The sequence below is a fragment of the Solanum lycopersicum genome, chromosome 10 (genome assembly GCF_036512215.1).
Source record: "Solanum lycopersicum chromosome 10, SLM_r2.1".
In the NCBI taxonomy this organism is placed as follows: Eukaryota; Viridiplantae; Streptophyta; class Magnoliopsida; order Solanales; family Solanaceae; genus Solanum; species Solanum lycopersicum.
The window spans coordinates 2,084,432-2,111,179 of NC_090809.1; the positions used below are offsets into that span (position 1 = coordinate 2,084,432).

Consider the following 26,748-nt stretch of genomic DNA (forward strand, 5'->3'; position numbering starts at 1 on the left):
TTACAGAATGGATAAATTCGAAATTCAAAAGATCATCATTTTTTAATAAAAAATCAAGTTTAAGTTATATAAGTATATGATACTGAAATTCTAACAAGAAAGTAATCTTCTTCTCATACCTTCTCCGCAAATTCTAAATACCTTTTCCATTGATATATATATATATATATAAAAGTCATAAAAAATTATTTCTTGAAATTTGATTTCTAGAATCTTTTTGTATTCGGTACATAGGCAAAATTCTGATAATAATTTTATATAATCGAAAGAAATATTATGAAACTAAAGACGTGGGATACTGAAAAGATGAATATGATCGATCTTCGTCACTTATAGAACTTATTTTTTCTCTATTTTTATTTTAAAACAAATATTATAAACTTATTTTTTCTCTATTTTTATTTTAAAACAAATATTATAACCAATCCAACGTGAAAAAAATCGAAAAACAAAACTAACCCCTAATCCAAACCCGACCCATAAGGAACTCCATCTAGTTTAATTTGGGCCCAAATAGATGTATTGCTTGCAAAATCCCTAAAAGCCCTCTAATGGCGGAACTTCATCTTCCCTGTATTTGCTCAGTTCAGTTCAGCGACCAAATTATCAAAAAACTCACCAATGATATACCTGAAAAAGTTCAATTCTTGGCGTTTCCGAACAGTAGCATCAACATGTTTGAATTCTTCAACCCCATATCAATTTTCATCATTTTTGGGGAGACCCTTTTCATTTTCAGCTCAGATTGAGAAGGAATCAACTAGTTCAGATAGTGTAGCAAAGAAACCATTGGGTGTTTTCTTTCAAGAAGCTGTTGGTCTGTTAGAAAAGTCTGAAAACAAAGAATTGAAGGGTAAATTGAAAAAATTGGAGGAAGAAGTGAGGGTTTTGCTGGAGATGAGGAAAAATGAAAAGGAAGCTAGAAATGATGATGGGGAATTGGAAAATAAGGGGAAGAGAAAGAAATTACATGAATTGTTTATGAATGAGGAAGTTAAGAGTGTAAAGTTAATGAAATCGACTCCGTTGAGTATGGAGGATCATACTGTGTGCAAAGAGCTTTCACCTGATATGGCATTGTTTGTGGCTCATTTATACAATGAAGGGTACTTTAAATATTCAAACTTTCTGTCTGGGAAGAAGTTTGACATTACTTGCTTCGAGAATAGCTATGCCCGTAATTATATAACGTATGCAGCTAAGCAGTTTGGTAGAGATCACCAAGAGATTGTTAAGTAAGCATCACTTTAGTTACATTCACACATTTTCATATTGATTGCTACTATTGGTTTTCTGATTGTTATGTTTATTTCTCGAAGTTTATTAGTCTAATTTGTGTTTTGTTAGTCTACCGAAATCTTTAACAATATAAAATTTAGTATGCTAATTATTGCGTAAATACGGGAAGTATTTGTGTTTGCCTTGTGCAAACATAGTTTGTGAACTGAATAATGTTCATGATAGTGGAGGAAGAGAATTGGAAAAGCTAGTAGAGGATGGAGGCTAGAAATGATAATGGGGTGTTGGAAAATGAAGGGAAGAGTAAAAAGTTCGACGGTTTTTTTGTGGATGAGGAGGATAATGAGAGTGTAAATTTAAGAAAGTAAACGGCGTTGACCACTGAGGATCATACTGTATACAAACTACAAAGAGCTTCCACCTGATATAGTGATGTTTGTGACATTTATACAATAAAGGCTACTTTAAAGATTCAAACTTTTTGCCTAGGAAGAAGTTTGACATTACTTGCTTTGAGAATAGCTAAGCCCTTGATTTTGGCAAGCTGGGCAGTTTGGTAGAGATCACCAAGAGATTGCTTTTCTTAATCAGAACTTTGAAAATGATTTATGAAGAAGAATCCTTATACATCCATTGAAATTATGACCCTAAATCTTCCATTTGAAGCACAAAAGTTTAGCCTTAAATCACTTATCACGTCTAAGCCTAGAGGAAATAACAGATGCTTTGGGGATTCCTACTTGTGGGTCTGGGGAGGGATCAGAGGGTGGAGTGTACGGAACCGTTATCCCTACCTTGTGGAGGTGGAGAGGTTGTTTACGAAACACCCTCATCTCAAGTGCATCAAATAAAAAAAGTTCTATATATAGTAGTAAAAAGAATCACCTTAATAACAAGACTTTTGAAATTAATTCTTCAAAAAGAATCCTTCAACTTCCAGTCTCCTGTTTGAAGTACAAAAGTTTAGCCCTAATCGCCCATCACATCTAAGCTTCTAGGAAATGAAGGATGCTTTGGGCAGAAAAGATTGTATTGGGTGATCAATTTGTAAAATGAAAACAGGTTGGATTTTAAGAGTGGGATTTAATTTAATCCTATATTGAAAATGTGGCTAGCTTAGAATGATACATGACTATTTTAAAGACCCAAATTTGACCCAGGCTGGTCTGTTAGTTTCGAGGCTATGTTTGAGTCTAAAAGAAAACGTTAAGGGTATTTTTAGACCAAAAGGTTAACAAAAGTTATTTGTTAGCCATTTTCAATACTAGGGGTGTTTTTTTCCCCTTTTAAGTTTTGTTAAGACCCAAGTCCATAAGTTTCAGAGGTATGTTTGAGCCTCCTAAAAAAAGGTTATCGGTACTTTTAGACCTAAAGGTTAATGGAGGGTATTTGTGAACCATTTCAATAGGTTACAGGTATTTTTGGCCTTTTTGCGAACTTGAAAAGGTGACTGATGCTGTCTTTCCTTTGGAATGGTTCATCTTGACGAATTCCCACATGTCGCTTGTACTGTGTTCTGGATGTTTTTCTTCGTTTAGCTTAGACGCTGCTTTATGCCCCTTAGCTTTCTTCATTCAGTTCCTTAATCTACTAAACTTGGTTGTTCAGATGGTTGTCTGGCAGTGACTTGAAAACAATTGCCCTTTTTGGCTGCCCTTCTATTGCAAAGCAGAATGTTTTATCTGCTAAGAGGTTGCGTAAATATTTCAGAATTCAAGAAGATAATGTGAGTCACTTTTGCTCTTAAGAAACTTCATCACTTCCTTTCACTGCTCCTAAGATCAAATAAGATTACGTAAAATTTTCTTTGGGACATTCTCAAATTTTCTTCCACCTTCCTTCTATATACCCCTTATGATCTAAAATGTTACGTGCCTTTACTTCAGGTGTGCAGCAAATGTGCCTTAAAAGCATCATGCAAGTTTGTGAATCAGAATGTCAGGAAAGGCGACAGGACAAATTTACACTTGGCTGCTGTATTGAGGGTCATTATTCTGTATGCGCTGGAATCAGTTCCTCCTCAGCTAGTAATACCAGATGAAATAAAGGCTTCTGTCCGTCGGTTGCTGATGGACATTTTGAGACTTAGTCAAACTGTGTCTTAATGCTTCTTCAGAATCCGACAAGTTGATCAGCATACAGGTAAAATATCATGCTAGTTCTATGTCTTGTTCTACTCTATTTTGTCATGCTTAGTCACAACTAGTAGTGTCTATGGTAATGAGTCAATGTGCCAATATGGGCGTCGGGTTGAATCTCTTATAACAACGGAACCTTTGTTGGTAGAGGTAATCAAAGTCAATTGCTCGTTTCTTATAGGAAATCTGTGAATGCTTCTCCTTCGAAACACATCTTTCTTGATCCAAGACCCTAGATCTTTAACAAGATTTCATTTAACTTTGCAGATAACCTAAATGTACCAAAGTCAAATATTTGCGTTTGCATGAAATATATCAAGAAGTTTCTCCCATAAATGTACGAAGAATTGCTTCTTTAGAACAGAAATTTGGTGATATTGCCATATTCGTTATTGATGTTTAATACTGAATATACATCTGGTAATTCCGTAATTGTGGTATTCATTTGATTGAATTCAATGTAAACTAAACGTGATGTTCATTTAGAATGTAAATGACTAATAATCTCGTTGAATGGTAAAATGAAAGGCTACTGAAATCATTCTTTACTCGCTATAAGTATTTCCCTCTAGCCCGTGAAAGTGAAGTTAAACCCAATCTGACACATCTTCTAAAAAGAAATACGAATTTGGTCCTTTACACCACATGTAGCAAAAGGAAAGGAAAATCCATGGACTGATCCTGTCATCTCCACCATCACCTTGTAGGAACTATGAGATCATCCCATGGACCCTTTCGGTATTCAGGGTTAGATCAGTCACATTTCCTTTCAAGTTTCCATTTAGTATATGATTTTTCTTCTAGAATTCTAGACCATTTTCTTCAACTTAGTTCTGTTTCCTCAATCTTTTCAGTGGCAAGGATTGGAATGAACCAAAGGTGAAGGACTGTCCAAATAGAGGGATCAACTTATCCAGGTGAGGCATTGGTGAAAAGTGTCCTAAAGTAACATGACAAAGCCTGTCAATTTACTTGATATTACACTGCTTACACAACTACTAAGACAGATAGATACTCCTCGAGAATTGCTAGTGGCGCGTTGACAGACTGCAGCCACTGGTGTGTAGCTGGTGTACCAGATGTTTGGAATGAATTATTGTACACAATCTTGCTCCAGAAATAATTTCTGAAGCTAATGTATTGAATCTTGAATCTCAATTTTCATGTATAAAATGAAAGCTGATGGCTAGGTGGCTCTTATCTTGCTGCTGTTGTTGTTTTGTTTCTTCTGTTCTTGAGCCGAGGGTTTATCAAAAGAGCCGAGGGTAAGGTCTGCCTACAGTCTACTCTCTCCAAACTCGCACCTTGCGGGATTATATGTTGTTATTATAGTTTGATGGATAGGTGGCTTCCCTGCATAAGGAAGTGTCTTATAAGTATCAATAGGAACAAGTCCAAGCTGAAGCTTTTAAGTAAAAAAAAACAGACAAGTTTAAAGGTCATTTTTGGATTATTATATGATGATTTTCTAACTTTTCTATAATATATAAAAAAATAAATAGAAAGAGATAGGACTAGAAATGATATTTTACAAAATATATATATATACAGTAAAATAAACACCAATTTTAGAACAAGAAGTAAAGGTTAAGTACCTCTATAGTTTCACAAGCCAAATTGCAATAGTGAATTCATAAGTAACACAAGAAAGAGTTAAAAAGTAAATCATTTTCATTATTTGTCGTATGCACTTTTCGGAAGTTAATTTGATTAATTTTCAAAGTTACAGTATTATAAGCATAAAATTTAAATATTAAAAAATTATACGAAAAGTACTATACATTGTAATTTTTTTACAAATTAATATGATTAACAAATACTTCGTAAAATATTAGTCAAAATTCGTATTGTTTAACTTTAAAAAAAGGAAACCATAACAATTAAAAATAAACGGAAAAGACGGAAAAAGTATTATTTCTATATTTCATTCAGTTAAGAGATTACACTAATTATATTATTGTGTTGAACGTCGATTATATTGAATCACATATCATAAAGATCCTATAAATAACTATGGACCAAAAGTAATTTTTTTCCGTTTAGAAATTTAGAAATAATAAAATCCAGAATCTTTAAGAAAAAAATAAATCTCAAAAATAATATAATAAAAAAGAATATCCATTTTAACTAAATTCACCTTACTCTAAACCAATCCTGACCCGATCCGGATTCGGGTACATCTTCAAAAACGGGCCCTTCAAATGTGTGAACCACCCAAATTCCAGATCACGCAATCGGGCATTCTTACCGGATCTTCCCGGTTTCCGGTTCGATCTTCTCTTCTCCGTTTAATAATCCAAAACCCTAACCCTATTCACTTTCGGATCCTCCGATCGGATCTATCTGACAAAAACGTCAACGGAAAAGTTCTTCACTTTCTCAGGTTTGCATTTTTTTCTATTATTAGCCGGATTTAAACCCGATGTCTTGTCAAGTATAACTATTTGAGCTCAATTTTGATGATTTTTTATTGAATTTTTTTTGTACATTTTTTGATATATTGAGGCTGAATAGAGTTGAATGGATGTAGAGGATTTTGTTTAATGGATCTCAAGTAGTTTGGTATTCAGGGGTTGTTGACTGATTGATTGACTTTTTTTGGGCAAAGATTGATTTTTTAATGTTTTTCTTCTGTGGATTTTGAATTATATCTAGTTTTGTTGTTGTGATTTGGGTTTTGGATCATGTGGGTGTTTTGTTTACCAGAGAGACAATGATGGCAAGTGTTGGAGATTGGTTAAGCTGGTTAATGAGCTTAAGTTGGGTGGGTGGGTGGGGGGGGGAGGTGGGGGTGGGTGTAATGCATATAATTTTCCTGTGTCAAGTTACTGTGGCAATTGTCGTGGATCAATGTTGTCGTTAATTTTGTGAACACGTATCCTTTAGGGAAATGCCACGTCGATCAAACCTGTAGTAACCCGCTATTACTGCTCTCATTTATGTATTTCCTTTTTCAAACTGCTTGGAAATGCTTTATTTTTAAGGTGAGGGTATATCGAGAACAACATTTCTATCTCTACGAGGTAAGGGTAAGGTACACTCTACCCTTTCCAAACCCCAATTGTGGGATTACACTGGGTATGTTGTTGTTGGGTGGGTAATCTCTGGCTTTTTATAGTAGAGGTCACGATGTAGAAGAACTTGCGTTTCTATTGCTTTTGTCTGTATGAGTTGTTTGTCCCATTGTTTATGGATGTTGATTGGTGCAATGGGTTCGTCGTGTCAATTATGTATAACCTTCTCTTGTAATTCGGCGGATCTTTAGCTGTGTGGAGACTTCTGATTTCTGTCTCGTGACTAGTTTATGTGTCGCCTCACCATCACCCCAAACCTCACAAAAGAAAAAGAATGAGGAAACAAAAGATCATATATGCTACTCATCATTATTTTGCTCTCAGTCTGTTGTTTTAGTTTCGTTATGAAAAAGTTGGTTATGATTTATTAAATAGAGAAACATGGTCAGTGAGGATTCATATAACCCCAACTTGTTTGGTGCTGAGACTTTGTTGTTGTTTCGAAAAAACAATGTTATGTCAAACTTCCGTCTAGAAAATATGTCATATGTATGCACAAGCTGATAAAGCTCATGCAGAGAGATGGATTGAGCATAAATCAGATAGAAAAACTGACTCCAGTTGAAAGATTTGTGACGAGTATTTGTCTGGGTCCTTTAAAGTTTCAAGATTGCATACATAAAAATCTAAGCAATGTTCTTTTTCTAAATAACAGAATCTACAGCAATGTCTACAATCATCAGAATAATATTATGAGGCTCAGGACTTTCTTTTGCTTCTCTGTTCCTTTCTTCAGATACTGTATTTGGTTAATAACTTTTAAGTACAACCCTTTTTCAATTCCTTTAAATCTGTCATTGCATTCTACTTGGTTGCTGTTGGTTCGCCATTTAACAGCATTTTAACCAAACCATTTGATGATAACAGATCGGTTGATTTGGCTCCATCCATACCATGGAAATTCCAACCGAAACCCCAATAAAGAAACCAAAGCGATTGACATCCGTTGTGTGGAACCATTTTGAAAGAGTTCGAAAGGCAGATATCTGTTATGCCGTCTGTGTGCATTGCAAAAAGAAACTTAGTGGATCAAGTAACAGTGGAACAACTCATCTGAGGAATCATTTGTTGCGGTGTCTAAAAAGATCCAACTATGATGTTACCCAAATACTTGCAGCGAAGAGAAAGAAAAAAGACCCTACTCTTGCAGTTGTCACCTATGAAGAAGGACAAAGGAAAGAAGAAACTATTAGTCCTGTGTCAGCCTTTAAGTTTGATCCAGAGGTAAAGAAAGAGGAAGTTAACGTGCCTATCAACCTTGGCAGTGTTAGATTTGATCAAGAGCGGAGCCGTTTGGATCTTGCCCGTATGATTATGTTGCATGGTTATCCTTTAGCTATGGTTGACCATATTGGATTCAAAATATTTGTCAAGAATTTACAGCCACAATTTGAGGTTTTGACTAATAGTGCTGTTGAACTAGATTGTATGACTATTTATGCAAAAGAGAAACAGAAGATGTATGAAGCGATCCATAACTTGCATGGAAGAATTAGTCTTTCTGCTGATGTTTGGGATTCATCGGAAAATGCACGGTATATGTGCTTGACTGCTTTTTACATTGATGAAGACTGGAAGCTTCAGAAGAAAATGCTGAATTTCATCACACTGGACCCTTCTCACACAGATGACATACTTTCAGAAGTTGTTGTAAAAAGTTTGACAGACTGGGCCATTGATCGTAAGTTGTTTTCAATGACTTTCGATCATTGTACGGGCTATGAAGAACTGATTTTTAGGATCAAAGACTGGCTTTCTCAAAACAGGCCTCTGTTAAAGAATGGTGAATTGTTTGATGTGCGCTGTGCAGTACAGTTAATGAAATCAATTGTTTCCGATGTCATGGAAGCAATTCGAGATGTGACCCACAAGGTCCGAGAAAGCATAAGGCATGTTAAAAGTTCACAAGTAACCCTAGGAAAATTCAATGAGATTGCTCAACAAGCTGCGATTAGTGGTGAGAGACCTTTGATTCTTGATTGCGGACAGCAGTGGAGTTCAACATACTTAATGCTTGAAGCTGCCTTAGACTATAGGGGAGCCTTCTGTCTACTAGAAGAGCATGACCCTACCTACACCAGTGCCTTGTCTGAAACAGAGTGGGATCATGCTAGTGTCGTTGCTGGCTATGTGAAACTTTTTGTTGAAGTTACTAATGTTTTCACAACAAATAAGTATTCAACTGCCAACATATATTTCCCAGAAATATGTGATATTCACATCCAGTTGATTGAATGGTGTAAGAATCCTGATAATTTTCTAAGTGATATAGCTCTAAAGATGAAAGAAAAGTTTGACAGATACTGGAGCAAGTGTAGTTTGACTTTGGCAATAGCAGCAATACTGGATCCAAGGTTCAAGATGAAGTTGGTGGAGTATTACTATCCTCAGATTTATGATTCTGATGCGCCAAATCAGATCAAAGCAATATCTGATGCCATAAGGGAGCTTTCCAATGAGTATGCTATGGGATCATCTTCACTTGATCCAGATACGGCTGGTGCTTCTGGCAGCTTAGCCAGTACCACTATTGGCACAAGGGACAGACTTAGGGGTTTCGACAAGTTTCTCCATGAAACTTCACACAACCACAACATGACATCAGATCTTGACAAATACTTGGAAGAGCCAGTCTTTCCACGCAATTATGATTTCAGCATATTGAATTGGTGGAAGGTTCACACACCAAGGTACCCTATATTATCGATGATGGCACGTGATATCTTGGGAGTTCCTGCATCCACTCTTGGACCAGAGTTGGCATTCAATAACAGAGGCAGGGTGCTTGATTATCATCGCAGTTCACTGAATCCAGATGCTAGAGAAGCTCTGATATGCGGTCAAGACTGGTTGCGCATGGAATCTGAAGGTAATTGCATCTAATTTACATCTTCTTCTGCTAAACCTTTTAGGTGCCGGCATAAGTTATGGTTTACTTTTTAAGTTTATAATGGATGTTTGAACTTCAATTGCCAGAATATAACTCACCTCACATCTACACTGCTGTGCCACTCACGGTGGAATCAAAGTAGAGCATGCTTGGTAGGTTTTCCTTATCTTCACTATTTGTTTCTTAGTCCAAGCCTTTCTAGTGTGTTGTTGATATTCTAAATTGTTCTTTATCCTTTTTGCAGTTTGATTGGAGATCAGGACACCAGTGTTTGATTTCTTTCAGTAACTTTGAACTTAAATAAGTATCAAATTAGTGCAAAGAGAGTAGATTAATTTGATTCTTAAATACAAGTATTTCTCTAGGATCAACAATTTTCTTGTCTTCTTTAAATTGTAAATGTTGATTGCAGTCGAGATACGTTGTTCCACCCTGGGAATGCTGTGGTGGTGGTGGGTTCCTATGAACCGGAATTTTCACCAGTTTCCTAGGGGGGGGGGGGGGGGGGAGTTAAGAGGGAAATGTTGTGTTCAGATGTGGTGTTATGAAAAGATGTCTCTTTTTATTAGTTTAATGTGTAGTACCTTTCTTTTTTTCCTCCCTCTTTTCAGGTAGTCTATCTTAACATGAAGCAAATAGTTCTATACTTGACGGTCTTATTTGACGTCCACCTTCTGGTAAGTAATGCCAATCTCAGTCACTTATCTTGTGTTTTTTGAGCTCGATAAGACGTATCAGAGTTGATATCACCAGAGCCCCAGGGCTTTGGTGTAGTGGTAGGAACACAAACCACACACGTCTAGATGAGCAGCTCATTATTCTACTGATGCTTCCCTAATAGAGGGATTGTGCCAATTGAATAGAGTTGAGGACCCTTCATCTTCCTAGTTTCCATCTTCTTACAGTGAGATGGAAACGAAGAGGGGTCGAGAATCTGTGTTCGATCCAAAGAACCACCATTGTCCCCCTTTCATACTACCATGACTTCAAAATTCATCGTAAATGTGATTCATTTACTCCGATTTCATGCATTAAACTATCATAACATAATTCTAACATTGAGAGTTTAATTTATTTACACCGCGAATGCAAACTTCACTGTATTTAGTACAGTTATAAATCTTCTTATTTTTCATTCATTAATCAAACATTGAAAAATATTTTCCATGAAAATGACTTACGTTGTACCAACACAATACTATTTTGTGACAACAAACGCGAACTTTATAATTTGCCACTAAATTACTGTTAGAAAGCAATTAAAAGTCTAACTGCACCTTCTGTTGTTATAAATGATGGTTTAGGTAGAAAACACAAATACCTAATAGTTCAGACATGAAACTCGTAAAAACGTGATTACTAAAAGTGTGTTTTTTCAATCATTTATCTAAAAGAAAAAAGAGTAGTGAGGTTGAGCAAGAAAAAGTTCATACATCCATATATCAAAGTCAACAAAGTACACAAGATCTTTAACACAAACTCATTTAACAACAGATACAGGGAACACAGCCTATCCAATATTCCAAATCTTCCCCAAAGAAGGCACAGATTATGAATTCATACAAAAATAACAAGGAACAACAGCTAAATCACTAATGAATATCTAGCGAATTCGAGGAACTAATAATGAAATAATAGCTAAAATAGCATACACAATTCCTGAGAACACGGCCTTTTTATGCAGAGGTTTTCTTGTTTGGTTCAAAAACGTACTTGATCAGCGACTCTTTAATTGATAGCAACTCGGGGAACTCTTTCTTCAACTTTGATGCATCCATCTCATTGTTACTGCGAGCTGCAACGATTACCTTGGCCTGCTCTTCCACCGTGAAGTTGGCATAAGTAAATGCTGGATCGATATATTTCTTGTACATTTCCAATATCTCATTATGGCTCACAACACCCGGGTTTGTGAAATTCCATATGCCTCTGAGATTACGCTTTGCCATCTCAATTGAAATAGGAAGAAGCTCATCCAATATGGTCATACTGTTAGGAATATTGACCACCTTATTATAGCGGCTGATCTTGGTAATGAAATTGCGAGGGTTGCTGAGATCTGAAGATATTGGCATGCGAACTCTCAGTGTGCAAACGTTGTCATAATTTTTCAACAGATCTTCAACCTAGTTAAAGAAAACAAGAAAACATGTTAATGCCTAAATAAGAGAATGATGTATTATGGATCAAAGTCTAAACAAGTGCTTACCATGGCCTTGGTCTTTGAATAGAAAGAACCAGCAAAATTGGGTGTGTCTTCCTCTTTGAACCCAATACCAGAACCTTCTGGATGTGCAGCATCATACTCAAATATGCAGCCAGTGGCAAAGTTCACCATCAGGAGTCCATTCTCTCTGCAAACATCTGCCAAGTTTAGAGTACCAGCAACATTTGTACGAATTGTTTCTGGTTTGTGACTCTCACACCAATCAACGTTGGGTCTGCCAGTGACACCAGCAGCATTGAATACATGTGTGGGCTTGACAGAATTAATGTCTGCCAAAAGCTTTGAGCGATCTTCCAAACGTCCCTTGCCATACTCATAAGGAATACCCTGTTTCTCACACAATTTCCCTAGCACACCGCCAATCCACCCAGTCCTACCATAGATCAAGAACTTAAAAGGGGATTTCTGAGGCACATTGCTGGTCTTTGAAGCTGGAGCTGCCGTTTTGGTTTCGTTGGACTTCCCTGAGAATTCGGTAGATCCAGAATCATATTTCTCAGCTCCATCCAAATTTCTTTCTATATCACCAGGCATCATCAGCATTCTAGGATGGGGAAGCAATGCTCCCGAGACATCCCCCCACCAATCAGGGTTATTCTTATACCATTCAATAGTCTTTTTCAGACCCTCTTCCCACCTGGTCGTCTCAGACCAACCCAAGTTCTTCAACTTCTGATCATCCAGAAAGTACCTTTGGTCATTAAACGGCCTGTTCTCCACAAACTGAATAACTTTGTCTGAATCTATGTCAAAGAGTTTGCATATATCTTGGGCAACATCAATCACTCTTCTCTCTTTTGTAGTTCCAATGTTATAAACGTGACCGACCTCTCCCTTGTGTAGAACACATTCAAAAGCCTCAGCAACATCCTCACAGTAGAGATAACTACGAACATTACAACCATCCCCGTGAATAGGAAGAGGCTTTCCCCTCATGGCTAAAAGTATAAACTTAGGGATTAGTTTCTCAGGAAATTGGTTAGGACCATAGACATTGTTACCTCTAGTGGTTATAACAGGTAACCCATATGATCTACCATAAGCCATAACAAGCATTTCAGCCCCAGCTTTTGTGGCTGAATATGGGTTAGTGGGAAGGAGTTGTGAGGCTTCGTGGTTTCCTACAACAGCATCCTCATCAGTCTCCCCATAAACCTCATCCGTACTCACATGGATAAACCTTCTGATCTGACCAGTCACTTTGCAGGCCTCTAATAGTACATGGGTACCATAGATGTTATTCTTAGTGAACTCAAAGCTATTACCAAAGGAGTTATCAACATGGGTCTGAGCAGCAAAGTGCATTATAGTGTCAATGGACTCAGTAATGAGAAGGTAGTTAACAAGATCTGCACTAGCAATGTCTCCCTTAACAAACTTGAAATTAGGGGAAGATCGGGAAGGAATGAGGTTCTTCAAACTTGAACAATAGTCAAGTTTGTCAAGGACAACAATCTTGTAATCAGGGTAGCTCCGAACAAGCCTGTTGGCTACATGACATGCAATAAATCCGGCAGCTCCAGTAATGAGTATATTCTTTGGGGTGTATGTTGACATCTTGAAACAGCTTCTAACACATGCAAAATTCCAAATCAATATCAAGATTTTGTAGCAACCTTAGATCCATAAGTAAAAAGAGCATAGAAAAACCAAAACAATATCTAGTTTCTAATCGATCAACCTAACTACTCCTAGTAGCTTAGTTGGTTAGCTACCTGAACTTTCACGTTGTTGCTAAAACTTTGATTGCTATACCTTGTAATCCCCTCACTCATTTCTCCTCCATCTACCCCCAACTATTTCAATAAAAACACTAATTATTTCTCAATACAAAACTAGTCGGAGTTGGCAATATGAATCCTCTACATATTCTACTCATTTCAATCCAACAACTTATTTCTCTAAACCTAATCCCTCGTTTCACCATTACAAACCAAGAAAAAAACCCAGATCACTAGATCCGAATTTTCCCCAACAATGATCACCAATTCAAATGATTATCTCTATTAGATCTACATAAATTAATCAATGCTAAAACAAAAAAACAGATCAACACCATCAAATTATCACACAGATCTAACCAAGATACAAATGCTGTAACAGAAAAATCAATACTGGAACATTTTCTTCGATTCAAATTGCAACAGATCACACGAGATCAAAATAATAGCAATAAATCATGCAGAAAAAATTCAATAAATTAAAAATTGATGAAAACTTACTGATTCAAATCCCGATCAGGATCCACCCCAACTGAGAGAGAAGAAGAAGAAAAAAAGAGTACAAAATCGCCGAGTGCTTCGGCCTTTATAGAGAGTGAATCAGACAATAAGCGTGTTTTTCTCTATTTATGGATTCACTTGCCAAATAAAATAAAAAATAAAGAAATGTATGCAAATCTCTACTTAATTTTGCGTAATAATACAAATAAGTCATATTATTTAAATTATCATCGAGTTTCATACTTTAATTATCGTTCGTTTTATATTAAAATACATATCATATATACATCTATTATCGATTATAGACAAATATGAGATATGAAATACACAAAAAAATAATATAGTTTAAATAGATTCATATATCGTTCCTTCTTCGAAATCAAAATTTCATAAATCTAAAAAAAAGAAAAAGAGCGAGTTAGCGTTTTATGTTAAATAACACTTTTGATACTTTAATTATATGAAAAAAAATCTTGAAGCAACAATAGAGTTATATTTATATAATTTATAAGTTATAGGTTCGAGCAGTTAAAGTTGCAGTATCTACAACTATTTTCATTAGGATAAATCGTCAATATCACATTTCTTTTGAGTACAATTTTTTGCTAGATTTTTGAATATAAAATATTTTATACATTTAAATGTCTTTTCATTTATTATAATATCTAACTAAATCTATTTAATCTTCATTTCATTCATTTTGAAATGTGCACTTTGATAATTTGCGCATATATATATATATATATATATATAGAATATGTGAATAAAAGAATAAAGTACTATAGAAGAAATGCCTTTAGAAGGAATGAATATGTATTTTCTAACATGTCTATCTCTCTTTAAATATGGTTTCCTTGCTGAGGATTTTCTAAGAAAATATCACCAATTTTCAGAATTATTAAATATTTTATCATTGTGTTAGATGAAACTTGTAATATTAGTCCATATTTGAGAATAGATATAATTGTAAGATAGTTCAAAATATGATATATTACAACAAAAAATCAACATTTTAATTAGTTAAAGTTAAATGTATTGTGTAATATACCTCAAAGATCAAAACCATAATTTACCAATAAATGAAGAAACAAAAATATAGTTTTCTCTTTATACTTTTGATCCCTCAGTTACTGATACTATTTTTATTTTGATTATTATGATATTTAATTTATTTTCTAAGTCTTTTTGATAACGCAGGCTTGAATTTAGCCAAATTCTATTATACTATCAAACGTGTTATAAAGTACGGTGTTCAGCAAGAACCTATCAATATTTATGCTCTTTTTTTTTTTGAATTTATAATTAACAAATTCAAACTATGAAAATGATCTTTTATAAAAACACAAAATATGCATCTACAATATGCTAGGTTGCTTAAATTTTTTGCTTCTCATAAGTTGATACATATTTACTATACAAAAATTTGTGAATATAGTAAAGCAAAATTCATAGCAACAAGTCCTTCAAAGTAGTTCTCCCAACAACATCCACATTTTCCTGAAAATATAGGTGCAAGAGTGAGAAAAAAACAAAAACAAAATAATAAAAAATGCATTGTAATTCGTTTTAAAATAAAAAAATTTACTAAAAAATTGAAACATGAAAAAATTCAAGAAACTTTGTCACACACACATATATATAGATAGATATATATACCATAATGACGATAAATCGTACAATTATAATATTTTATATTTAAATTTTTAAAAAGAATGACATCTTTTTATAACCTCAATTTTTTTCCATTTTAAAACCACATGTTAAGAAAAACATTTTTGGTATATTGACAAAAAATTTTAACATATTCCTTTTTTTCATCTTCTTAAATTTTATGTCTAATTATAATAAACACCACATGCAAAATGATATAAAGAGAAAGTGAACTAATCAATCAATTATACATCAAATTCCAAATCTAATTAGATCAACTTATAAATCCTATACATCTAATACTTCCATTCAAGGATCATTTATTCTCAATATTAGCAAGTAATTTGTAAATTGAGTAAACGATAGATTCTTAAACTTAACTCAACCTAAACAGAAAATAAGTGATTCGATAAATATGAATTCATATATAGAAAAACTATGCACAAGCTATTTGCAAAAGAAACTTCTCACAAACATGTGATAAATATACAATTAAGGATAAATATTTTTTACACTATCAATATAATAGATATACTATATCGTTCAGAGTTGTTCTGGAATGCATGTTGAAATTTTCAAATATAGTATATTTTCAATAGATTCAATATAGATATTTTTAAATATTTCGAACAACTAAGTGTTTTATAACCTATAAAAACTTATTATTATTATTTCCATCTAATAGTCAAAAATAAAAGAAATCATTATTTTAGTAAATAGATATTATTTGAGTGACCTGATTAACGATGAATGAATCATTGTCAACATGATGCACCGGCCTTCCTCTCTCATCATACAAAATAAGCCCACTAAACCTCGGTAGCTCACACTTTTCACCCATCAATATTGGCCTTTGCCACACGGGCGAGTCCGAGTTGTGACTATGCCACTGCCCAGACTCGCCCTCGAGTAACGGAGAAACTCTCTCCGTATTCCGACGCTCCTCCCACTTACTTGGCCCACTCCACCTCACCGTACTCGTCAGCAATTTCTTCACCGAACTATTCAAACTCAATAACTTTGATTCAGACCATTCTACGTCGATATCCGTGGGGTCTTGGCCCACTAACCCCTTTCTCCTTGTGGTTGACCTTCTTTTAAAACAAATAGTAACCAAACAAATTACAATGATTAAGGAGCAAATGCAAATGAAAAATGCAATTGATTTTTGAGTTGTGAGCTTCCATTTGTCTTCTAAGTTCCATAAAATTGACTCCATTGTTTATTGTTTTCACAAATTCACTCAACAAATGCTAAAGAGAAGAAAAAAATAGAATTTTCTCTGTATAATTTTGGTGTAAAGTTTGTTGTGTAGTTCATCGACACATAATTTGATGCAAAGCATTTATTTTCTCACCGTTTTGGTTTTGGAGAGGAATTAAAAGCCATTCACGAGATATATCATGTAGAAGGAATTAAAGAATGATATCATTTATATAGGATCGATGGCGGAGTCGGTATTTTCATTTTTCACTGAGAGTTCGTTTGGTAGAGTATATTAGAAAAAGATAATGTATTGGATATCATATTTTTCTAGTCTTGTATTAGTTATACAGTTTATTGTGTATCGAGGTGTGTATTGCTAATATCATTATTTTTTTTATGTATTAGTAATATAAAGGGTTTCAACACGTGCATTAAATTGATTGATGATACATTTGTCACTCTAAGCCCTCTCTGGTATTTTCGTAAACAAATATTTTTATAGAAATTTTGCAACTGCAAGGTTTGTTATTTTCAATACGTCAAATCAAATGGTGTATAGTAAATACAAACATTACTAATACATTATATTCGATATTGTTTTTATGCAGCCTATCAAAACGATATTTAAGGAATTTAAAATATGAAAACGTATATACATGTATAAACAATGTAATTTGGTTAACCCTACCTAGCCTCTACTAATAGTGATAAGACAACAATAATTGTGATCTCATAAGTCGAGTTTTAGGAGGGTGATGTGTAAGAAGTGTTTACATTTAGATCATAAGTGTGATGTAACATATGCAATATCAACATGAATGCTGATGGAATGGTCGAAAATTTTGAGATCTCTTCATCTATAATATCGCGTTTGAATTTTAGATACGAAAATTTTTATGTTTAGAGTGAAAACATGTTTACTCGTGACCAATTCAAGTCAGTGATCATCAATCTATTAAGGGTGGTTGTAGAGTTGATTGTATGAGCTCGACAAAATTCAATAGCTTTGACTCAAATTTTGTCTTTTTAAAAATAATTTTATACAGATCCTTAAGTATGTTTTCGGTAATTAAGAAAAAAAATGATAGTCGATAATGATGCACTAAACTTTCACTATGCATAGTGTCCGAGGAAAGACAAGACTCATATATTTTTTATATGACAATAATTTTATCAATTACGTCAAGACTCTCTTTCATTTATATAATAAATGAAATCGAAGTTTGAGCTTTTGCACAGATCTTGAAGATGAAAAACAGGAGAATCCATGACTATAATTATGGTCTTACAAATAAAAATCATTTAATTATTTGGTTGGGACTTTGAATATTGTTGAATGCACTACTTACACTCCACTCCATTTGTTATTTAAATAAAATAAATAAATCAGTCCAAAAGGAGTAAAGACTTCTGCCTCTATTAATTATGATCCATGCAAATTACATATGATGCATTTTATTTTATTTTTTATATATATATAACTTTAATAAAAATAATATTATTATTTGATAAAGATAAAATAATTATGTTCGTTAGTGATAGTGAGATGATTTTTTGTGGTGGCGATTGTGATGTTAGTGGCTACTCATGTGATGATAATTGTAATGGTGTGGTTGATATAGTGATTTGCGTAATAATGATAGTTGATAGCGATGATCGTAATAATGAAATTGATTGATGTTAGTAGTTGTCGATGTTGATAGTGATGGTGATGGTTGAAAAATATGTGATGGTTGACGATGTGTTAGTGATAGGTGATGATTATTCTATTTGTGATTCTAGAAATGGTTGGTATGCGGTAAAGTATGTGGTATGTAGTTGATAGTGATGACGACTAACAACAATGGTTGGTAGCATCAGTAGTTGCGAGTTATGATTGTAATAATAGAAGTGGTCGGTGATGATAATTAACGACGGTGATGATTGATGTTATGGTGGTTATAATGACAAATATAATTAGTGGTGGTAACCGTTCGATATTTGTATGACTAACTATTTTAGTAATAGCAATAAGATGGAGTTTAAAATCAAATTATTTCTAAAAATTGAAAAATATTGCTCTCGTTAAACATACTAAAATTGATGATGTATCACATAAATTGAGGTAATTATGATATCTTATAATAGTAGAACATATTTCAAAAAATACTTCCAATTTGATCATAAATATTGTTTGAAATATGCCTCAAATTTTTTTAACTTTAAATTCTATTTCAAGTTGAAAATGAAATACAGTCTCTACATGCTTTTTTCCCCATATGTTTTTTCGATCGAGTTCGTTATGAAATTTACCTAACTTCACCATGGATGAGTGAAATTTCATGTGATCAAATTTAACATTCAAGTTAGAACTCCTTGTTAAGGGTCAGACAAATCGAAAATTTCCTTTATTGGCAGAGATTAGACTAAAATTGTAAAGAAGCATCAAGTTACTCTTCGAACAGTACAAGAGCAAATTTGACCCTTTTCCCTATTTTGTTCAAGGATTCAATCTCACCGAGTTGCTTTATGATAATACACAAGATTCTGATTCTCCATAGTTTCTACTACCAACTCGAACTTTTCAAAAACATCACCGATGCATGTCAAATCCTCATGAAGTAGTGTATTTTTACTTTTTATCTTGAAGAATTCGATATATGTGCAACATCTTTGAAAAGTCCGAATAACATAGTAAGTAGTTGCCCCAAGGGATCGTTATTACTAATCAAAGAGTCAGATTTGACAAAGAAAAAAGGATTGAAAATTGTCATCATCCCCTCCATAGACCCTACTTGATTTATCCGAGGTAAGGTCTCTGTACATCGTCCTCTCCTTTTAAGGAGATTATACTGAGTATGTCGTTGTATTAAAAACAATTCGGATCAAAATGCAACAAGAAGCCTCGTCGATAAGAAAAAAATGACATGTGAGGAAGCAATGGCGCGAAGAACAGTAACTTTTATTCATTAATAGAATCAATAATGCAGCAGCTACAGCCTAAAATTTACAGGAGCATAGGTACTAACTCACAGGGTAAACTGAACAGAGAAATGCCTAATTTAGGCAAAGAGACCTAACCAGAAGTATGATGTATGTTTTTCATCATTGAATCTTCGATAGGGCTGCTTTGGTTAGATGAACATGCAGTCCTAGAATTCTTTCACCTCCAACGCGGATTTACACCGTTCATTGAAACAACGTCTGAATACAGTTTGCTAAGTCAGGCTATACTGGATGGTGCCAACCTCTCTGTGAGCTGCAACTGCAACAGCTGCAGCACCGACAGCACCAAATTTGGTTTGTGCCTGTAGTAGTTTTGCATCTATTGCAATTTGACCACCCAACTGTGCTACTTTTTCTTGTGCTGGATAATACGGGTTGGTGTTCATCTCAACACTCATGTTGCATTGTGCAGGTAGGGGTCTAACTTGAGTGGCGTCCTTGGATTCTGTCCCACACTTCTCTCGATTCCCCGGGTTCATCCTGAACATATAATGTGGAGAAATGCCATGAGGAAGGAGGCCAGTATTCTGTGTAAGCATTCTTCCGTCATATGGTAAAATTGGCCCTACAACTCTCCCAGGTTTGGCTGAAAAGGATAGAAATGACTAATTGAGAACAACCATGTAATCATGTGCTATGTATGTACATTCGTCGAGGGTCTGAGTAAGACACGATCAAGTCTGATTCACTTTCGATTTACTCCACTCCATGCGAGAATAAATTTAGACGCAGTTGAGTTACACATGTTATCAAAATTTACTTTGTTTCATTGACAGGCATTTGATATAATATCACATCGGACACTAGAAGACCAAACAGTAAACGCATGTTTACCTGTACCTGCATGGACTCGATGTGGTGGTCGTGAAATGTTTTGTATAGTTCCTGAAGTTTTTTCTGCGACTCTAACATCAGTAGATGATTTTTCTGTTACTTGCGTATGATCAAACACAGAGAAGTTCTGCCTAGCTTTTGGGGGATCAGTACTGGAATTGACCGCAGATCTGCACACATTTAGGAACATATGCGATTTAGCCCGAGATAAACAGAGAAAATATGAGACAGCAAGGACAGTAATTCCCATTATGAAACAGCTCTTGTTATTCCCAAGGACTTGAATGGTTTAAAAACTTCGTAAGCAACTTACCTTGCTTTCTCAATCACAATCACTTCTCCAATAAATATAAGAAACAAAAGAACAAAGAGAAGCTTACATAACGCGAAGTTGTACTGGTGAAAACTAAGCAACAAGATTATATTGACAAAAACGAATCCTGCATAATCTTACCGTGGAAGAGAAACGTGCTTTCTACCAAGAGGAATAACTGGCCCACTTTTATCATTATTTTCCTCAAGATAAGCAAATTGCCTTCTAAACTGATCAGTTGCACTGCAAGTTTAAACAACTTCCACAAAGTTAATCACAAATTGAAATTAGATAAAATATGCAACTAAAATAAGAAATAAAATGAGTCTAGGGAGCCTTTGTTAGAACCTAGGATAGAGAAAATTTGTGCCATCATTTCCAGCAATGTAATCCTTTTGAAGTTGAGGATGATATTCCAATATCTCCCGAAAAATTAATTCCTTAATGTCCTCCTTTGTTACCCTTCGTCTCTCAAATTCAAATTCCAGATTTGAGATTGGTCGACAAGAAGGTTCCCTCTCAATCTTGGCCAGTCCTTTGAAATAAGGATCGGATAAAGCCTAAAGGAAATGGAGGAAGAGGAAGGGAACCCGCAGAAGCAAAATTAGAACCAACTATGAGCAAGGTAAGGATGAGAATGGAAGGCTACTATTTATGCTAATGTTAAAGTTAGGACATATTAGGAGGCAAAAATACCTCTTCAGCAGTAGGTCGATCCTTTGGATCAAATGCTAACAACCTCTGCAACAATCGGAGCACCAGAGGATCTGCACCTGGAAATTTCTCTGTAAAAGGAACTGGATTCTTTTTCCGCATGCTTGTCAAATACTTTCGTGCCTTCTCATTACGAACCTACACTCAAGAGAGGACTCCAATATTAATATGTTGCAAAATAAGGCTGACATCCAGTTATCCACCAAAAAACAAATAGGCTGAAGTTTTTACCCCAGATATGGAATCAGCTGATGGCGTCCCAAGAAGATCAGTCATCAAATCTAACTGATGAACAACACTTTTTCCCGGGAACAACGGTTTTCCTGTCAGTACCTCCGCAAAAATGCAGCCGATACTCCAAATATCAATGGCAGGTGTATACTGAAGGAATGCAAGCACAAGATAAAGATTTAGATAACAAATCTGCAAAAGCATCAGTAAGACCCCGCAGAAAAATTAACGCAGGACCTGACACAGTTACCTGAAGAATAGATAATTCAACTTCCAGGAGAGTTCAATTGTCCTCCCTGAACAAGAACGGTTGTAATCTACACATCACTCAAATACACTTATAATGTATTGACTTATATAAAATTGGTATTCTAACCAAAATACCACAGTTTCTAACAGTAGCATCAGCACATCAGACGCTGCAAGAAGAGTGGGACAAGTACCTTTTTGCCTTCCTAAAGCCATTGGAAAATAAGAACCGATACATGATACTTCAATGGCATCAAAACTAACTAAAACTTATGCTCAATCCCTGGCCTAGTGCATAAAATGATTGACTACAGAATCTCCAAACCTGCAATCCTAAGAGGGACAAACGAATCGAACACAAAACTGTTCATGTAAACTTTCCATTTCAACTAATTATGTGCACCATCTTTGGTGGTGCTTCTCTCTATACCCTTCTCCTTGTCCAAACCCCCGGGATGAATGTATTCGAAGGGACGTAAGAGTGCATTGTTATTACACGAAAAACTACCATTCCTGCTAAGAAATTATTAAATAAAAGACAGAGCAAGTGGCACATTGTTAGCATGAACTACCTTGGAAAAGAAAGATCCACATAGTTCAGGAGCCCTGTACCACCTTGTAGCAACATAATCCTGCATGGTGTGTCAAAAGACACAGTCAATAAAAATTATTACATCAAAAACTGAAGATATAAATAATGCATGATTTTGCACTTCCAAGTAAAGTTTACCCAATATCAAGAATAATAAAAACACCATTACTGACATTGATCATGGATGGGACAAAGATCTAAAGAAAACATACCGTCCAAAGTGCTGTGGTTGGAGTATCACTGAATGAAACCCTTGCCAATCCTAAGTCACATATTTTGAGTTTACAGTTTGCATTTGCCAATATATTTTTCGGCTTAAGATCTCGATGGTACACATTCGCTGAAACAGACACATACAAGTCAGACATTGATAATATAGAATACCTCGTACCCGCTCAGAGAGGGGGGGAAAAGTACTAGTTACCTACCATATTCACAAGATAATTTACCTGTGTGCATATATTTCAGTGCTCGTAGCATCTGATATAGAAAAAAGCGATGGTGTTCATGTGACAAGTCATCATTAGCCTTAATAACATGGTGAAGATCAGACTCCATAAGCTCAAAAACAACATAAATATCTTTGAAGTCTCGTTTTGAAGGTGGTAACATGATTCTCTTGATGTCCACGATATCAGGATGCCTTAAAAGTCTAAGCAATTTAATTTCGCGCAAAATTCGAATAGCATCAGAGGCGTGCTCGAAAATATCAGTTATTTTCTTAATTGCCACTTTTTCTCCAGTATGGGTGTCAATGGCAGCACAAACAACTCCATAGCTTCCCTTCCCTACGACTTCCAGGATTTTATACCTATTTGCCTCTCCATACTCTGTAAAGAACTCCACTTCTTTGGTATTCTGAAACATTAAAGAAAGTACCAAATAAATACTTCCAATGACAAGTGCATTTGTTATGAAACAACGGAATTTTACATTGATATTTTTGAACTATACTTCCACAAGGTAGTCCACCAAACCAAGTTACAAATATGATTTGTATCACTTAATAAGCAAACCATTTACAGTATGAAAAACAAGGAATGGTTGTCAACTGAAAGCAGAGGTTGATCTACTTTCACAACCAAAAAAAAAGGACAAGAAAATAAGAACTTGATATCCTTCAACAAATAGACCAACTAGCATGAAGTAAAGAGTAAGAAACCTTCTTAATCATAAGGTTGCCTTTTTCCTAAGAAGCAATTGATAACATTCTTCAAAACTATGAGAGAAGAGTAACTAGAAGGCTGTCTTCAAACACAAATAAAATCATAAATTCCAAGAACCATTTTTTCACACATAAAGGTCATGCAGATAGAGATTTAATAATACTAAATAACATCAACAAATAGAAGAATAGTTAAGTGATTCACCTACATACCCTCAAGTTCCAAAAACAAAAATAATTTCTACCCTAATAAAGCTGCTTTCTTTAACAGCAATATGGGCCTGAACTTTTTCTAGAAAAAACTTATCCTTCTTAAAATCAAGAAACTAGAGGAAAGGGCATGGATATGGGGATTTTTTCCTTTTCTTTTTCAAGAAACATTTCAAAACATTGTCTGGTTATATATTGGAGTGATCTTTTGGTTAGTTTTTGAAGGATTTTTCAAGTTTGATGATCAAGAACAGCTTATCAAGTGATTATTCTTTTTCCACACACAAAACCAACTTCTTCACAATTAAAATGCATGTCCAATCACAACTTCTTACTTCCAAATACCATTTTACAACTTCAGCTTCAAAAACAGTTTTTTTTCCTCAAATTTCAACCAAATCTATTGCGAAACACTTACTTAGAGAACTGACCAGAAATTAAGAATTCCAACTGACACTAAACCCATATTTCTTCAGCTAGATTCAGTTCAATTTTGCTTATGGTGATTATATATTCAATTCATGCAAACATTATTGAGCTAAAACTTCTAAGCTCTCAAAAAGCAAAATTTAAGAACAACACCCTCATCTTTCTTCAAGATCTCTCCTTGAGTAGCAGCAACAACAACAACAACATAGCCAATGCAATCCCACAAGTAGAATCTAGTGAGGGTAAATTTTCACAGACCTTACCCCTACCTCCCCAAAGGTAGAGAGGTTGTTTCCGATAAACCCTCGGTTCTTGAGTAACACAAAATCAATTTTTTCACAGTGAGAAAGAGATAAAAAACCTTCTTGCGATGATCTTGTTGCATCATAATTCTGAGAATACCCAACAACCCAATTCACCAATAATCTCAAAAAATGCCTACACTATATCCACTTCAACTTTCTCCTATTTTTTCCCAGATCTTACACAAAATCAAATCAACCCCAAACTACAAACACCACAACCAGAATTAATCAAAAATCAGCTTCAATTCCACCACCTGCAGCTGCTCCGTATCACCAAAACCGAAAATCCTCTTCGTTTTACCCCAATTCACGAGCTTAACAAACTGAAAAAACTCCACTACCAGCTCACTCATCCAATTCTAAAGAACCCCACAAAGATCCCTCACACTACTACTCAAAAAACAACAAAAAATACCAAAAAATTCGAAAAAAAACTGAACAGAAACTCAAATACAGAACAAACCCTTAATGGGTTTTGAAGATCTAATGGTAATTGACTGAAGAGACAGAGAATTGACGGAAGAACCGATACGAAAAGGAAGACAGGAGAAAGAAGAAGAGCATTTGAGAAATAGAGGGGTCCTTTTATAAAGGATGAAAAGTTTGTGGACCGAAAAAGATTAAAAAAAAAAAAACTTTATCCGTTCACTGTAATTGGTACTGTCCTTTTATACGGCTAGGGGCATATGTTTAATTTAATGAACTTCATGGGCTTATCTTTCAATACTTCAAAAGATAAGGTGGTGAATTTGACTTTTTATATTAATCGATTTAACTTATTATGATTAATTAATTTAATAAAGTGAAAATATAAATTTAATTAGATAGTTTGTTATTGTTGAGTTGCTTTGTGCTTTGTTAATTTTAGCTATTAGTATAATATTTATTTTTTTGTTATGTCATAATCAATCTTATTAAAAGAGAGAGTTTCTGAATTTTGGGTAATTTTTTTGTTTTTTTATTATATTATTATTAAATTGTCTTTCTTTAAAAAGAAATTAAAATCGAATTAGGGAAATGTTTCATATATATGTATTTACGTATATATAAATATAATGATAAAATTTTAGATATAAGCATAAAAACTACATCATTATATTACTTTAATAATTTATTCATTATTGCTCACTTTTAAAAGTATTGATGCCATTTATTAAAAAAAAAAAAAAAGACTACTATGTTGATCTTAGTTTCTCTGTTCGGAATTATTTGTCATGATACGTTTATAAAAAATCAGTTTGACTAATTTTTAAAATTAGATCACATTAATTTGAATATTTTAAATAAAAAAATTAAATATTCTAAAACTATATGAAAAATACTATAAATTACAATTTTTTACATATTAATATGATGAAAAAATATATCTTAAAATGTTAGTCAAATTTTTTATAGTTTAACTCTAAAAATAGAAATCACGATAAACAATATCAGATGGAAAGAGTATTAAACTTGTTTATGTAAAATATATATTGTAAACCAATTTATAATATATTGTGAAAAATTATTATTAGAGTAGATAATTAAATTCTTTAAAATATATATATAAAATACTAATCTTAAATTATCCGTCACGTGATGATAACTAAAATGAAAGTGTGAATACCACGTAAATAAAATAAGTCAATACACATGCAAACATTTCATATAATTAATAATATACAAATACAAGTCTTTTTTTAATTATTTTTACTAATTCATGAATCATGCCTCAAAGATCATGGTTAATTATACACTTAAATAATTATTAAATACTAATAATAAAGTGAAAACAACATCTCCTAAAAGTTAAAAAAAATTAAATTTTTAGTGTTTGGATGTTTCCATAATGTCTTTTTGTACATTAGTGTTGCCTTTATTATTACTAATAAATAATTATTTATTATTAATCAATTGTTTATTAATAATCCTTTTCTAAAAATAAATTATAAACTTAGTCATTACCTACTAAATATTACATTGGGATATTATTCAACCACCATTCATAATTTTGATGACAGAAAGTTCCAACTAACACCACATATAATAACAATATAAAAGTTGCTTTGTTTTTTTTAATTTTTATTTGCTACCAT

The 26,748-nt window shown here is 34.1% G+C and overlaps 5 protein-coding genes and 1 long non-coding RNA gene across 10 annotated transcripts; 2 read left to right on the plus strand and 4 right to left on the minus strand.

Moving 5' to 3' along the window:
• Window positions 1–486: 486 nt before the first annotated feature.
• LOC101258412 (uncharacterized) lies at window positions 487–4,577 on the plus strand. Its single transcript, XM_004248185.5, has 4 exons — window positions 487–1,235; window positions 2,848–2,965; window positions 3,126–3,381; window positions 4,232–4,577. The coding sequence occupies exons 1-3, from the start codon at window positions 622–624 to the stop codon at window positions 3,342–3,344; spliced, it is 951 nt and encodes a 316-aa protein (XP_004248233.1). The 5' UTR covers window positions 487–621; the 3' UTR covers window positions 3,345–3,381; window positions 4,232–4,577.
• Window positions 3,729–5,654, minus strand: LOC138338994 (uncharacterized). The gene is made up of 2 exons (XR_011211936.1): window positions 5,515–5,654; window positions 3,729–4,730 (listed from the first exon to the last, which is right to left on the minus strand). It is a non-coding gene; the product is annotated as an uncharacterized lncRNA (long non-coding RNA).
• Window positions 5,618–9,987, plus strand: LOC104649474 (zinc finger BED domain-containing protein RICESLEEPER 1-like). Its single transcript, XM_010328807.4, has 4 exons — window positions 5,618–5,760; window positions 7,319–9,320; window positions 9,428–9,493; window positions 9,586–9,987. Exons 2-3 carry the CDS (start codon window positions 7,346–7,348, stop codon window positions 9,481–9,483), a joined length of 2,031 nt encoding a protein of 676 aa, XP_010327109.1. The 5' UTR covers window positions 5,618–5,760; window positions 7,319–7,345; the 3' UTR covers window positions 9,484–9,493; window positions 9,586–9,987.
• A 765-nt stretch (window positions 9,988–10,752) lies between these two features.
• LOC101257808 (trifunctional UDP-glucose 4,6-dehydratase/UDP-4-keto-6-deoxy-D-glucose 3,5-epimerase/UDP-4-keto-L-rhamnose-reductase RHM3) lies at window positions 10,753–14,022 on the minus strand. 2 transcript variants are annotated; one of them, XM_010328806.3, is made up of 3 exons: window positions 13,791–14,022; window positions 11,551–13,138; window positions 10,753–11,467 (listed from the first exon to the last, which is right to left on the minus strand). In XM_010328806.3, the coding sequence occupies exons 2-3, from the start codon at window positions 13,123–13,125 to the stop codon at window positions 11,018–11,020; spliced, it is 2,025 nt and encodes a 674-aa protein (XP_010327108.1). In that variant the 5' UTR covers window positions 13,126–13,138; window positions 13,791–14,022; the 3' UTR covers window positions 10,753–11,017. The 2 variants fall into 2 exon arrangements, with proteins under 2 accessions (XP_010327108.1, XP_004248232.1); XM_004248184.5 differs by having other exon boundaries at window positions 11,551–13,135; window positions 13,791–13,961.
• A 1,138-nt stretch (window positions 14,023–15,160) lies between these two features.
• LOC104649472 (uncharacterized) lies at window positions 15,161–16,755 on the minus strand. The gene is made up of 2 exons (XM_010328805.4): window positions 16,177–16,755; window positions 15,161–15,287 (listed from the first exon to the last, which is right to left on the minus strand). The coding sequence occupies exons 1-2, from the start codon at window positions 16,657–16,659 to the stop codon at window positions 15,237–15,239; spliced, it is 534 nt and encodes a 177-aa protein (XP_010327107.1). The 5' UTR covers window positions 16,660–16,755; the 3' UTR covers window positions 15,161–15,236.
• A 2,811-nt stretch (window positions 16,756–19,566) lies between these two features.
• MAPK10 (mitogen-activated protein kinase 10) lies at window positions 19,567–25,636 on the minus strand. Of its 4 annotated transcripts, none has more exons than XM_019215831.3 (10): window positions 24,730–25,636; window positions 23,014–23,422; window positions 22,777–22,904; window positions 22,545–22,604; window positions 21,724–21,873; window positions 21,475–21,630; window positions 21,127–21,338; window positions 20,920–21,021; window positions 20,472–20,635; window positions 19,567–20,111 (listed from the first exon to the last, which is right to left on the minus strand). In XM_019215831.3, the coding sequence occupies exons 1-10, from the start codon at window positions 24,754–24,756 to the stop codon at window positions 20,107–20,109; spliced, it is 1,413 nt and encodes a 470-aa protein (XP_019071376.1). In that variant the 5' UTR covers window positions 24,757–25,636; the 3' UTR covers window positions 19,567–20,106.
• Window positions 25,637–26,748: the final 1,112 nt, after the last annotated feature.